This window comes from Mustelus asterias, chromosome 2 (assembly GCF_964213995.1).
Source record: "Mustelus asterias chromosome 2, sMusAst1.hap1.1, whole genome shotgun sequence".
Classification (NCBI taxonomy): domain Eukaryota; kingdom Metazoa; phylum Chordata; class Chondrichthyes; order Carcharhiniformes; family Triakidae; genus Mustelus; species Mustelus asterias.
In genome coordinates this window covers 133,004,572-133,017,895 of record NC_135802.1, presented here as the reverse complement: position 1 = coordinate 133,017,895, position 13,324 = coordinate 133,004,572, and the positions used below count along the sequence as shown (strand labels likewise).

Sequence of the window (13,324 nt, the reverse complement as noted above, 5' to 3'; positions counted from 1 at the left end):
ATTTTGCATCAAAAAGACTCATTACATTATTTGTATTGGCTTCATCCTGAGAATGATATGGAACATTGAGGTTTGCACATCCTAAACACAATATTGGTTTCTCTTCTCACCCCAGACTGTGGTTTAACTATTTTTCTGAAGATTTGAATGGTTTTGTGCAAGTTAAAAATGACATGCCGTTGAGCATATGGTTTCATTTTTCTAGCCATTCTGGCATACAACTAAAGTAATTGATTCATTGTTTTAGTAAATGCAGCAAACCATTTTTTTTTTTGCTACTGCTAGGGTCGTTCAGAAAGTCATCATGACATTTCTGACTGCTCGTTCAACTCTCAGGAATGTTCCTGGTACGGTACCTTACCTAAAGATTCACCACGCAGGGTGAAGGACACTGCAGGTAAATATATAGTTGTCAAAAATTGAAACTGAGTAATTTTGTCTTTTATGAAAGTACAGAAATACGAAATATTTAATAGAACGTTAAGATCATATTCAAGTTTTAAAATTTAGTGCATGTTAAAATTCAATTTTTGTTTAAAATGTTCATTTTGCAAAGCTTCCTGAAATACTTGAGATCTGTCTTTCAAATATTTCATTTTTTTTCTTTCACTTCCTCCTTTTCACCCACCTTCCCTCCCTCTCACTCACTCTCTTCAACCCCCACTGCCAAAAATTTGGGAGAAACCCTGGCTGAAATCTTGCTCCATTCACATCAGCGGGAACTTACAGTCCCACCGATGGAGCACCCCCACGCCAGGTTTCACAGTGCCAAGGGGTAGTTCAATGGGGAACCCCATGGACAATGGCGGGACCAAACATGCCACAGAAAGGGAGAAAAATTCCACCTCCTGAATCTCAACCCTGCTACTCCAGCTCTGCAGTCGTGAAACTGTCTGATATGGTTGGGGTGGTAGCGGGGTGAGGGATGGAGGGAAGAGAGGAAAATTCTTTGACCCATTGCTGTGATATCTTGATACGATGTGGAGATGCCGGCATTGGACTGGGGTAAGCACAGTAAGAAGTCTCACAACACCAGGTTAAAGTCCAACAGGTTTATTTGGTAGCAAATACCATAAGCTTTCGGAGCACTGCTCCTTCGTCAGATGGAGTGGATATCTGCTCTCAAACAGTGCACAGACACAGAAATCAAGTTACAGAATACTAATTAGAATGCGAATCTCTACAGCCAGCCAGGTCTTAAAGGTACAGACAATGTGGGTGGAGGGAGCATTCGCATTCTAATTAGTATTCTGTAACTTGATTTCTGTGTCTGTGCACTGTTTGAGAGCAGATATCCACTCCATCTGACGAAGGAGCAGTGCTCCGAAAGCTTATGGTATTTGCTACCAAATAAACCTGTTGGACTTTAACCTGGTGTTGTGAGACTTCTTACTATCTTGATACACCAGTAAGCTGCCACTGTTGAATAGTTAGTCCACATTTTTTTTCTCAAAGGGAAGTTATTCCTTGCAGTTGACAGTTGCATGAAATATTTTTTAAAATTCTATTTTCTGATATTCCAGAATGGAGGTTTGTTCCTTTTATTTTCTTTCACTCATAGGCACTACACCCGAGAGTCCTCACTCATTGATGGGCAGTCCACTTAAAGCATTTTCCCCTCAGCCACCAAAATTCCTGAAGTCGCTTATGCCTGTAAGAGAGGAACGAAAAGGCAAGCAACCTCTGGAAACCAAACCTCTCCTTGCACATGAGGTAAAACTTAAACCTTTTACGCTGGTGTGGAAAATCAAGCTTCCTCTTAGTATGGTGGAGCCCTATTGTTGGGTTTTGTTTTAAAAACTCAAAATAATAAGAAATAGAATTGTCAGAAGAGCTTACAGCTTGATTGGTGGGCTCCTGGAACAAAAATAATAGCCCATTCAATAATAACTTCGCTGTAATGAACAACATTATTTTGAAAAATATTAATTTATTTCCATGGATTCATAAGACAAGTGAATAGAATTTATAAATGGTATGTGTCTTTTTAAAGAGATATAGTTCTGTCTCATTTTCTCCTACCCTGATATTTTGAATATTTTATTATAGAATTACTACACTTGTAGCTTGGGTTACCGTAACACAGGTGTCTGAATATGTTAGCTTAGAAACTGGAGTTTCAGAGAGCAGGAGATATGAGATTTGTAATTTGATAACTAGCTTCTAACAATTTAACAACAGCTTTCCACATTTGTTACCCTCCGCTAGCACTGGTAGTTTGACCACAATATTACCTTACTAAAAGCAAGAGGGTGGGGTGAGTGATGAAAATACTGTCTGTTCAGGATCCAACACAGTGTGTAAAACAACCCTTATAAACTCCACATTCTTCTTTGCTACCAAAAGAAAGGATGAAATTTTCCTCCATCCTCACATGGACAAGTGAGTTGCTGCATTGAAAGATATCAGAACTTGTAGGGAAATTAGATACTACTCATGCTAATCTTGATCTTCCAGTTTGTCACTCCTTTTTGCTCACTGTTGTACACCTCAAATTCCTAACATCAAATCAATTTGCCTGATGCATAATGGCACTGCATTTCGTTAATCATATTTGGTTCACAACACAACTGAGTTCCCTCTAGAATCTACCTGCAAGTAAAATTCAACCCACATAGTGAATTTCATTGCATCTGTTAAGTGGCAATATTTCTGGGAGGATCCACTACAACAATTCAATTTAATTTTGAAGAAGGAATGCTACTGTTAAAGGCAATTAAACTATCCTGTTGCTGATTTTCTGCATTTTTCAACTTACTACCATGGATCCACAATATCCTTGCCAATTAGGAGGGATCATCTCGACACCTCCACAGACTTTGTTCATTATTTGTCAATGCAGCAGGAATCAAGATTGAGTAATGAAGGGGATTATTCCACCACATAGGATATAACAACCAATTTAAGATGAATAATACTCTCAGAAAGCCCAAATGTTATGCTAGTTGAGACCTTGCAAGAATATGGTAACCATCTAAATTAATTTTACATTTTGTAATAACTGTGCATTGTAACTATTCATTCTGATAGCAAATGATTAATATTGTACCTGCTGAATAAGGGTTCAATGCAAAACTGCCATTATATAGTAAGGATACAAATAACTGAATTAAACAATCTGCTTAAGAATTAAGTAGGCCAGATCTGAAGACTGATTTATTCTTGATCATGACCTGTGTGTGTACAGCAATAGTATCTTGAATGAAATGCTCCAAAAGCTTGTACAGGTTAAAAGAAAACGTAATTATACCATGGAGAATGAATCTCACTCTAATTTGTATGCAAAGTACCTGCAGCAAACTTGGCACACTTCAGTATTGTTCACTTTTTTGGTCCATCGGTTAAATAATCTTTTTACTAAACCACTTGCATATAATTAAGATGCATGATTTTTTTTTGTGCATGAATTGAATTTTTGCAGCTTGCGTAGAGTATTTATGTTAAAACCATGGTCATGTTTATTGATCAACTAACTGCATGTTTGTAGTCTTGATTAATGTGCCGTTGGCAGTGTGACATTCTTCATTGTGTGTCTCGACAATTGCAGAGCATGTCTCCCCCTCAGGATAAAAGCATGCTGGTACATAGCAGTAGCAGTGTTGTGCCCACAGGAACCAGTGCCATCCCCATGTCAATAGAAAACGGTAACGAAAATGAGGACACGTTTGTAAGTTTTCTTTTTATTTATGTCATAATACTTGGTGGTGGGATTAAGTCCTTTCACTAGGATTATGGCTGAAACGTTTATGAATGCAGCCATAATTTTCTGTCCACTCTGCAGGCAAGCCATTTGCCTGCTTTCTTCTAATGTCTACTTGGAAAATTACTCAAGGCTGTTGGAAGTATAGATTATTTGAAACACAAGCATATCCTGCGAATTTGTAAACCATGGTTTTACTTCTCTGATTTCGTTCTAATCTCATCTTGTATCTGAATGTAATTTGAGCTAAATACCTCAGTTTGAGTAACGTTGTTATTTAAATTAAATATATTGCATATAAGTGAAGGAACTTGATGTATTATCATAGTTTATATTTTTGGAATTAGCTGGTAATAGAGAAATCAAATTAATCAGAAATATATTATTCAAAAATGCTAATGGAAAAAATTTAATTTCCAGAACCATTATAGCCCAGCTTTTCAATTCCTGTAGAGTATTGGAGATCATTTTTCTGTGCTGAAAAGCTCACTTTTATTGTGTCTTCCTTCATAACTCAGTCTTCATACACTGAGGATCAGCTTAATAGCTCTGCTTTGCACTGTACCCATTATACAAATGATGCCCCCTTTCCTCAGACTGGTTATGTTATTCAAGGCGCAGTCCCAATCAGAGTGCTGTAAAGTTTGATCACTTCTTCCTCTGTCTTGTAGTCTCCTATATGGCTCTGCAGACAATATTCTGTTGGCTTTGTGATTGCTACCCTGCATTTTATGTGTATGTTTGTAAAGATTCCACCATGTTTGTACCAAGAAACAACTCTTGGACTGTTATATTATAAGCTGTTGAAACTGTGTATCTTGCCTTAAATTCTAGAAATCTGACTTTATTTCATCTGTTTATAGGTACTGGTGATTGGCACCAGTGAAAATTGATCAGTTACCCCTTCACTATAGCTTTTTTTTCCCTGGAGGTACACTATGCTAATACTTTCCCTCTATAATTCAGCAATTTCTCTTTTCCTAGAACTATGTCTTCTGAATAATGGAAATCATTTTGGATTTTAAAAAATACTTATGAATCTACAAATGCTTAATCGAGGACGGATCTTAATTTCAGAAAGAAAGATAACCAAATGACTAAAGATCTCCCAGCATGATTAATTGATTTATAGTTTTCAGCTGAGACAAAGTCAAACTGAATCCTGGACAGGAGAGAAAGCCTCAAGTCTTTCCATAACCCAGTGTAGGCATTCTGGATATTCCAGACATTTAGATTGTGGATTGAAGATAACAAAATCTGAGATTTTGTTAACTATTGTTTTACAGCTACAGTATGCAAATCAAATTGGTAGTTTACCCTGGTTAATTTTTAGTGCCAAACCACGTGGGTGGAATAGTTTATAGCAAAGTCATTCAAACACTCTTGATCCATCCATTTGTATTTTCAGTATAAGTAGCTAACTAGTAATATTTCCACTGGGTTCTTGGTATAGGTGAAAATCGTCCAATGCATGTAGTTTGACTCCTGCTCAGGACTTTCTAGGGATGGACATATAAAATATGTTTCCTTCCAGCCCTCTTCAAAGTAGGATATTTGGATCACTTCAACACACTCCTACTCCAGTACCATATTAACACAGTCTGTCCTTTTTCTCACATGCACACAAGTCTATTGTCGATAGTCAAGACTTTATTTCGATTTTTTTTTCTGTTGCTGTGATTTGAATCACATGGATTTGTGGCCTTCCCTGATTGACGTACACAGTTGTTCTGTGGAACATAATGCGCTGTTTTTGTGGCTACACTTATTTTGGGATATGACATAGACAAATTGTAATCTTTCATCTTGCAAAGAATAAATAATTCTATGTGGAGAGCTATTGGCAACATGAAAGCTAATAATAATACAGGCTTTTTCTCAGCTTTATCAGCCCTATACTTGTGTAACTCTAGCTACATTTAGGGTATGATCACCATTTTACAAGCAGATCATATTAAAAAGGCTCACCTTTGAAATTAATTTATTCATCACCTTTCATCATTATGTTCTGGAATTATGGTGGAGTGATTCATCAAGGTTTAAAATGGATATGGTATGGTACTTATTATATTAGATAATCTAGTTTGGAAAATTGATCTGGGGATAAATTTACTGAGATGACTTGCCAGTCTTTCTGATGGACAATTTTAGGATTATGTGTTTATAATTGTTGAACTGGCAATCTCCAAACTTCACTTACTATACCTATGAGTTTCATACTGAGGCTGCTAAAACACTGCTGCATGTTGACCAAGGACCATGACGTCCACCCTTCTCTCAGCTTCAAGCCCATTCACAAATTATGGAGTGGCATTGGAAGAATTATGAAGTTTCTACACCTCAGAACTTCACTTTTTTACTGTGCAATGTCCTTCCATTTTGGAGATTTAATGGATGAAGAGAATAAGTATAAGAATGGGTTACAACATGTTACCAGCAAGACCCTTTATTTTGACCTGATGTAGAGGTCCATAGTACATTTTGTCCCTTTTAAAGTTTTGCTTTTATTCTTTGGTACCTTTTTGAGTCACAGAACTTGACAAAACAACACTTTCAAGTGATAATTCTGAGGACCCACCTGCCTTTTCAGAATTATATTTGATATAGAATTATTTCATAGAATAATAGAATCCTACAGTGCAGAAGGAGGCCATTCAGCCCATCGAGTCTGCATTGACTCTCTGACAGAGCATTCTACCCAGGCCCTATCCCCATAACTCCACATATTTACCCCACTAATTCCCCTAACCCACACATCCTGGCACACTAAGGGGCAATTTAGCATGGCCAGTCCACCTAATCTGCACATCTTTGGACTGTGAGAGGAAACTAGAGCGCCCAGAGGAAACCCACACAGACACAGGGAGAACATGCAAACTCCACACAGTCACCCAAAGCCGGAATTGACCCAGGTCTCTGGTGCTGTGAGACAGCAGTGCTAGCCACTGTGCCACCCAATTTGTTTTTCAGTTCAATTAACTACTTGACAATTATCTGAAAGTGAAGAGCCCTTGTGGTTAAATATGGAAATCAGAATTTGTTTTGGCAGTATGACAAGTATTTTTATTATGTCTAAAGACCGCTGTTTCAAAATTCTCAGCTTCTAATTAATTAATTTGCCAAGTAATGAGGAGAGTGCGATCTTACGCTGTAGCACCCATGTGGCACATTTCTGTGAAAAACCATCTCATATTATTAAAGCTTGATGAATTATTTACCATTCATATTTTGTTACAGTAGGGAAGCATATTTCAGAAACTTAGTTGAAATTGGTGACCTCATTCATGCAATGAAAATGGACAATTTATGCAAAATCTTGGAATACATAATATTAAATCCTGTTGTAACAAGGCTAAATATTGTTGTAGGAAGCTGCAATGCATTGTGTAATCGCCACAACTGAACTAAGAGCACATAAAATTGAGTAAAATATGCTTTTCAGAACTGGTTCTTATAACCTAATTAGTTACTGGATTTCAATCTTATTATAACATTCAGCAAAAGCATTCAGTTATACAAATTGCACAGTACATTATTGCAGTGTTCCTACTTTCAACTTGTGCAAATCCATTAATTGAAAATTGGCCAGTCACATCTGTGTATTTGGACAGGCTAAACAGAACTTTCAGCAGATAGAATGCAGCTGAACTTCAAATCAAGAAATTGGATGAATTATCTGCAGAATTAAATGAGAGCATTTGGTTATAGCTGTTAATTGGAGAAATTCTGCAACCCCCAGTAAACCACCAGAAATCATGTGTCCTCTCTGAACCACTATGCTTCCTTACCTAATGTGACACTAATTTTCTCAATGCATGGTATGTGTGATAAGTTACGTGACCATTTTGCAAATGTACTTATTGCAGGATTCTGAAGAGGAGGATTATGAAGTGGAGAACCTCAGTAAGAAAACCAATAGCTCTCAAGGCTTTCATGGTTTCCAGCCTTACATTCCAGAAGATTTTGCAGACTTTGATGTGTACAATGCAAGCCTTGAGAACAGGGATTTGTTTTCGTCCAAGCCAGAGTTCCTAAATTCCCGCTTCCTTGAAAATGAAGTTTCTCGTAGTCCAACTACAAGCAGCATGACAAGTGGTTACATTTCCCACAGTGCCTCCAATGCAACACTTTCTGACGTGGTATTCACTGGTACTGAGAGCACAGACCAGCTGAATAATCAGACACGAGACTCTGATCTACAGGATAATGTGTCACGGCTTAGTCTATCTGACTTAAAATTATCTTCTGAGAAGGAAGATGGAGTTCAGGAGCAAAACACAGATTTAAAAGACATGCGGAAGAGTATGTCACTCCCAACAAACAGTGCCTTAGTGAATGAAACCTCAGTATTGCAACAGTTCATTGAGTCTAAATCTATACTTGTTTATAGAACCATCCCAGATATGTATGCATCAGATTCATTGTCCTGTACATTAAACCAACAAGGTAGCATATCGGAAGATGGAGGAGATGACGATGATTCCTTCAACTCAATAGTGAATGTAGAAATTTTCAGCAGTCAAGATTTCACAGATTTTCAGGGTGCTGAGGTAGCAAGGAAGGACCTTGAGCTGCCTGATGAACCCATGGTTTACAGTACAGGTTCCTCTGATGACTCTAATAGACTTTCTGTAGATAGTCTAGAGCTTGATGAAAAATGGCAAAGTTCTGCAGTAAAATGTGCAAATGATGTTTCCGAGCTTCCTGAGGATTCTTGCAGCGTGGCATATGATGAATCACAGACAACAGTACTTGATAATAGATTAGCAAATACCTTAGAGAACCCTCTGTACTGTGAGGAAGCTGACCATGAGGAAGTATTTGATAACACCCCCAGCCCAGATAACTCTGTTTCAAAGAACCTTACAGGTGTATCAGATATTCAAGACAGTGCCACTGCAGAACAGGGTGAGCCCCTACCCAGTTGGGTCATGCTGGGAGAGCGTGCATCTGTTGGAAACAACAAGAATGGAACTATCCGATATGTTGGTGCAGTGGATTTCTCTGCTGGAATTTGGGTTGGAGTTGAACTTGATACTCCAGCTGGTGAGTAAGAATGAATATTCTTCTGCACTTGTTTGATCCCACAGTATTTGTGTTGAATGTCTTAATCTAGATCACCCACAATTGAATTGAATCACAGAACAGACTCAAGAATGGCCTCCTCATTTTGTGTAATATCAAGCAGTCCAGGTTAATTGGATTTGTCTTTAGGAGACATTAATAAAATTTCCACACAACAGAAAAACAGTATTTATAATTTACTGTGAAGAGGATTGTAATGGACTTCAGGAGGAAATAAGTAGATTGGGCTGTTTGATGCTGGATGAGTTTTTAACATGGAGAAATGGGGTGATGCACTTTGGGAAGAAGAATACAGAGGACATCTACACTCAATAGGAAAACTTTTGAAAGGAATGTAAAAGCATGGAGATGTAAGATTTATTTTGTTCACTCCTTAAAAGAGAGAGGACAATTTGTAAAAGCTGTGTATTCTTTTTAAAAAGCAAATGGGATCCTAGATTTTGTAAATAAGGTCAAAACAATTGCACTGTAGTCAGAGCTTTATGTTCGGTTTTGGGCATCATATTTTAAGAAGGGTGTCAGGGCTATGTTAAAAAACTATCCAATTAATCCCACTGCTCTGCGCTTTCCTGCTAGCAAAATTTCCTCCTCTAAGTAAGGTTATTCATAGAATCTCTACAGTAGAGAAGGAGGCCATTCGGCCCATCGAGTCTGTACCATCCACAATCCAACCCTGGCCCTATTCCCATAACCCCATACATTTACCCTGCTAATCCCCCTGACAGGGTCAATTTAGCATAGCCAATCAACCTAACCCGCACATCTCTGAAATGTGGGAGGAAATCAGAGCACCTGCAGGAAACCCACGCAGACACGGGGAGAAAGTGCAAACTCCACACAGACAGTGACCCGAGGCCGGAATTGACACTAAGTCCCTGGCACTGTGAGGCAGCATTGCTAACCACTATGCCACTGTGCAATCGTATGTTATTATGTTATTATTGAATCTACTTCCACCATCCCTTCAAACAGTGCAATTCAGATCATCATAATTAGCTGCGTAATTTTATTTTTCTCCATGTCGCCTTTGGTTCCTTTGCCAATTACTTTAAATTTTTGTCGCCTATTTACCAACCATTCTACCATTGAAAACAGCCTCTCGTTTACCCAAACCAAACCCTTCATGCTTTTTGAACACCTATCAAACCTTCCTTTAACCTTCATCGCTCCAGTGAGAACAACTCTGGATTGATTCTTTTCCTATATGATTTGCAACTACATCTTCCAAGAACCAAGCTAAATTGTATGTTCACTTGTGTATATCTTATTGCAGTGTTTATTTGAAAACCGCCGATTCTTTCCTCATTCAAATATGCCTTATTTTCACCTTGCTCACATACTTTCAATGTGATGCTTATGCATTTGATGTTGTCATGTTTTGTTGGTTGCCGTGGAATTTGCAAAATCTAAATGTCATGTTCTTGCATTTTAACTGTCATACAGGAAAACATCAGGGCACCATTGAAGGAAGAGAATACTTTCACTGCAATCCTAGTTGTGGTGTATTTGTACGCCCAAACCGGCTCATCCAGGTCTCCAACACAGTAAAGCGACGCAGCAGCACACCTCAAGCTCAGGCATCCACAAGTCATGAAAAGCGGAAAAGTGTCGGTCTTGGGATATCACAGGTGACCCCATCCACTAAAACTGATGAAACAGTGCTACACCAATCAGGAGATACAGCAACCTCCAAGAAGCAGAACAACAGGAAATCCTGGATTAACTGAGCTGCAACATTTGCACTTATTACAAATCACTGTATAGACCTCTTAATGGAGTATTTTATAGATTGTACAGTGTTTCTTTTTGTTTATATCACTGACTCTGATATGGAGGATAGAATAAAATCCTTTAATATTTTTCCTTTTATAAAGAAAGATATAGTATATCTCAGTAACAGAAAATAGAAGTACACTAAAATGTGGCTTTGCTAAGTAAATTCCAAGACTTCAGTTAAGAGAGCACCAGCTTCTATATTACAAATTAACATTTGAGATGTATTTTAATCAGGAAATAGATATTTTATTAAAAAAAACTGGGATGCAAATCATGAATATCTCTAAATCTGTTCTTAATTACCAAAGATCTTGATTAGATTCAGGAGCCTCTTAATTTTTATTTTCCCTTTGTAAAATTGAGTTCTAACTTTTAGGCACCTTTTGATTTTATTAACTCGTGCCATGTTTTCGTTATTCTGTATTAAGCTGCCTTATTTCTGTGTCTAATAAGCACATTGAAGCAAAACTGACTGTCCTATCCAGTTTTTGTCTTCCAAAGCTTGCTACTGTGTTGACTTAGCTTCACGTGGGTGCACATTCAACTGTCACGTTGGACCCTTTGCCTGAAGCTTTTGTATGTTACAAGTCTAAACACTAATACTCTGATTTGCCTGTTAGGCAGTTTAGTGCTTACAGTATTACTGCAGGAATGCAGGGAGCAGACTGGAGATTTGTTTTAAGGTTTACGAGAGTAAGTATGCATGCACTTGCTGAAGAAAGCAAAGTAATGGTACATTTTGCAACAATATTGTGTATATAATGAAAGATCCCGTTGGAGGATTTGGTTTAAATAATTTATACACAAGATTATATATAATGGCTAAAGGGTTTCTGCATCACATGCAGTAAAGGAAAGGTGTAATCTGATGGACTAAAGACTGTTTCAGAAAGCCATCCAGTGTACATAAAGAGTTGTGCAAAATTGTGTGGGTACTTAAGAGTCAGTCTGTTTGAAAAGAAATGTGATGAACGGCCGACTATTGATTTTAATATGATAAAACTTGGGGCTTGCTCAAGAGCTGCTGTTCTGAATTAGTCTTGTGTATATACTTTCCTCTCGTAGTTTTTTTTGTATTACTATGTACAGAGTTGTAATTTATATTTTATTTCAGCAATACTGTATTTAATTGGTACAGGATTTCAGTGTTTTAGAATACACACTGTACTTCAGCCTGGAACCATCAATCAGCTGTGTGGATTTTGTTTGTATATTAGTGTTTTGAGATGTAGAAATCTCACCAAGTTTCTGCCTTTTTCTTGAAATCCTGGTGATTCAGTAGAATGGTTCTATACAGACGGTAGCGTCGGGTTTACAGTATTATGAAGTAGGGATCCAATTAGAGGGTTGTAATGCTACACACATCTTATCTCACCGTCAGTTGGTTTCTGTTTCAGATTGGTGAAAGATAAGCAGCATAACTGCAGTCAGAATGACAGTTTATATTGGGTTAAACAGCCTGGAAGAAAGTGCCTCCCACTCCCCATGTACAATCTGTGCCAGTTCAGCTTTTTAAACCTATGTGATTCACTATTATGGCTTTCATATTTCAATACTAGGAAAGAACTGATTTTAGCCATGGGTACGAATTCTCCAAGGATTGCTGTCCGATTCTTCCTAAGCTACAAGCTGCTGAGTTTTACGCCAAATTAAAACTCTGTTTCCTCAGTTCTACAGTACTGACCTGGAAAGTAGCTGTGCACTTTTGCAGTGCATTATACAGGATCAAATATCCCACTATGGGGATCACATGTCTTCCACTGTACTATTGAGGACTAAGCCATTAGCTAATTATAGAGTGTAGCTGCACCAGATAGACAATTTTGTGCTCTGTTTTAATTGTTAAATATGCACAGGGTAGAATCCACAAGGAGTGGGGCACATTGCTGTCTTTAAATATGCTACATTTTTCTGTGCAAAGCCCTGTATCAAAATGGGCAAAATTCAGATACTCTTGAAATAAAGCAAATTAGCCCATGACTTTTGAATTGTGTCCCCAAGTAAGTACCTAAAAAGAGATACTTGATGGAAAGTGCCATAGGCTAACTATGTGCAAATTAACCTTTTCTAAGTAAATCTTACAGAGAAGCTTTATGGGAAAGGAGAGAGAAGAGTCTGCATGGATTGAGTGGGCTAAATGGCCACCTTTCGTGCCATTATGACGCCATGACCACAGCCAAACTACAGCCTTTTCCAAGCCAGGATTTTGAGCTCCGTCCTGGAAGACAACAACCTATTAGTTCACCTTACTGTTTACCTAATTAATTAGACTTGTAACCTTAAAGAAACATAATTACACCTGCAACAGAATAATATTGTGCATTACATGGCATAATGCTTCTCTACTGATAATCATATACAGAATTACCCTAAGTAATGCCTCTGGAGATTACTGATCTATTATATATTAAAAATCTTTATGTATGTATGTAAATGTCTACAAAATCTTACTTCCTAGTGCAATTTTTGTCAGTCTTTGCATTATAAATTCTTCTGTCTATATTAGACTAGAAACTGCTTGTGTTAAGTTGGTGCACTGGAATTTCACTCCTTCACCATTTCTGATACTGTTGTGCCTCGGTATGGCAATTCCTAGCTCTTCAACCAATGCTACAGAAAAATGTGGATTTTTCCGATCTGCTCTTCCTTGCTTCCCAAATCACCATATATTTTGCTACTAACGAATATTATTCAAAATATATTTGTTTTAATTATTTCAAAATGGGAATAGAATAATGCTCTGAGCCAGTTATCACCTGTGCT

General features: G+C 37.7%; 1 protein-coding gene across 4 annotated transcripts in view; it reads left to right on the top strand.

The window, feature by feature from the left end:
• Window positions 1–13,056, top strand: part of kif13a (kinesin family member 13A) — a 319,880-nt gene extending 306,824 nt beyond the window's left edge. For 2 of the 4 annotated variants that reach the window (XM_078241898.1, XM_078241891.1), the window contains exons 36-40: window positions 286–397; window positions 1,562–1,713; window positions 3,548–3,667; window positions 7,567–8,746; window positions 10,229–13,056. In XM_078241898.1, coding sequence (XP_078098024.1) covers window positions 286–397; window positions 1,562–1,713; window positions 3,548–3,667; window positions 7,567–8,746; window positions 10,229–10,512 — 1,848 coding nt within the window. In that variant the 3' untranslated portion in view covers window positions 10,513–13,056. The remainder of the gene's footprint in view (window positions 1–285; window positions 398–1,561; window positions 1,714–3,547; window positions 3,668–7,566; window positions 8,747–10,228) is intronic. The other 2 variants (XM_078241905.1, XM_078241903.1) reach the window with 1 other exon arrangement.
• Window positions 13,057–13,324: the final 268 nt, after the last annotated feature.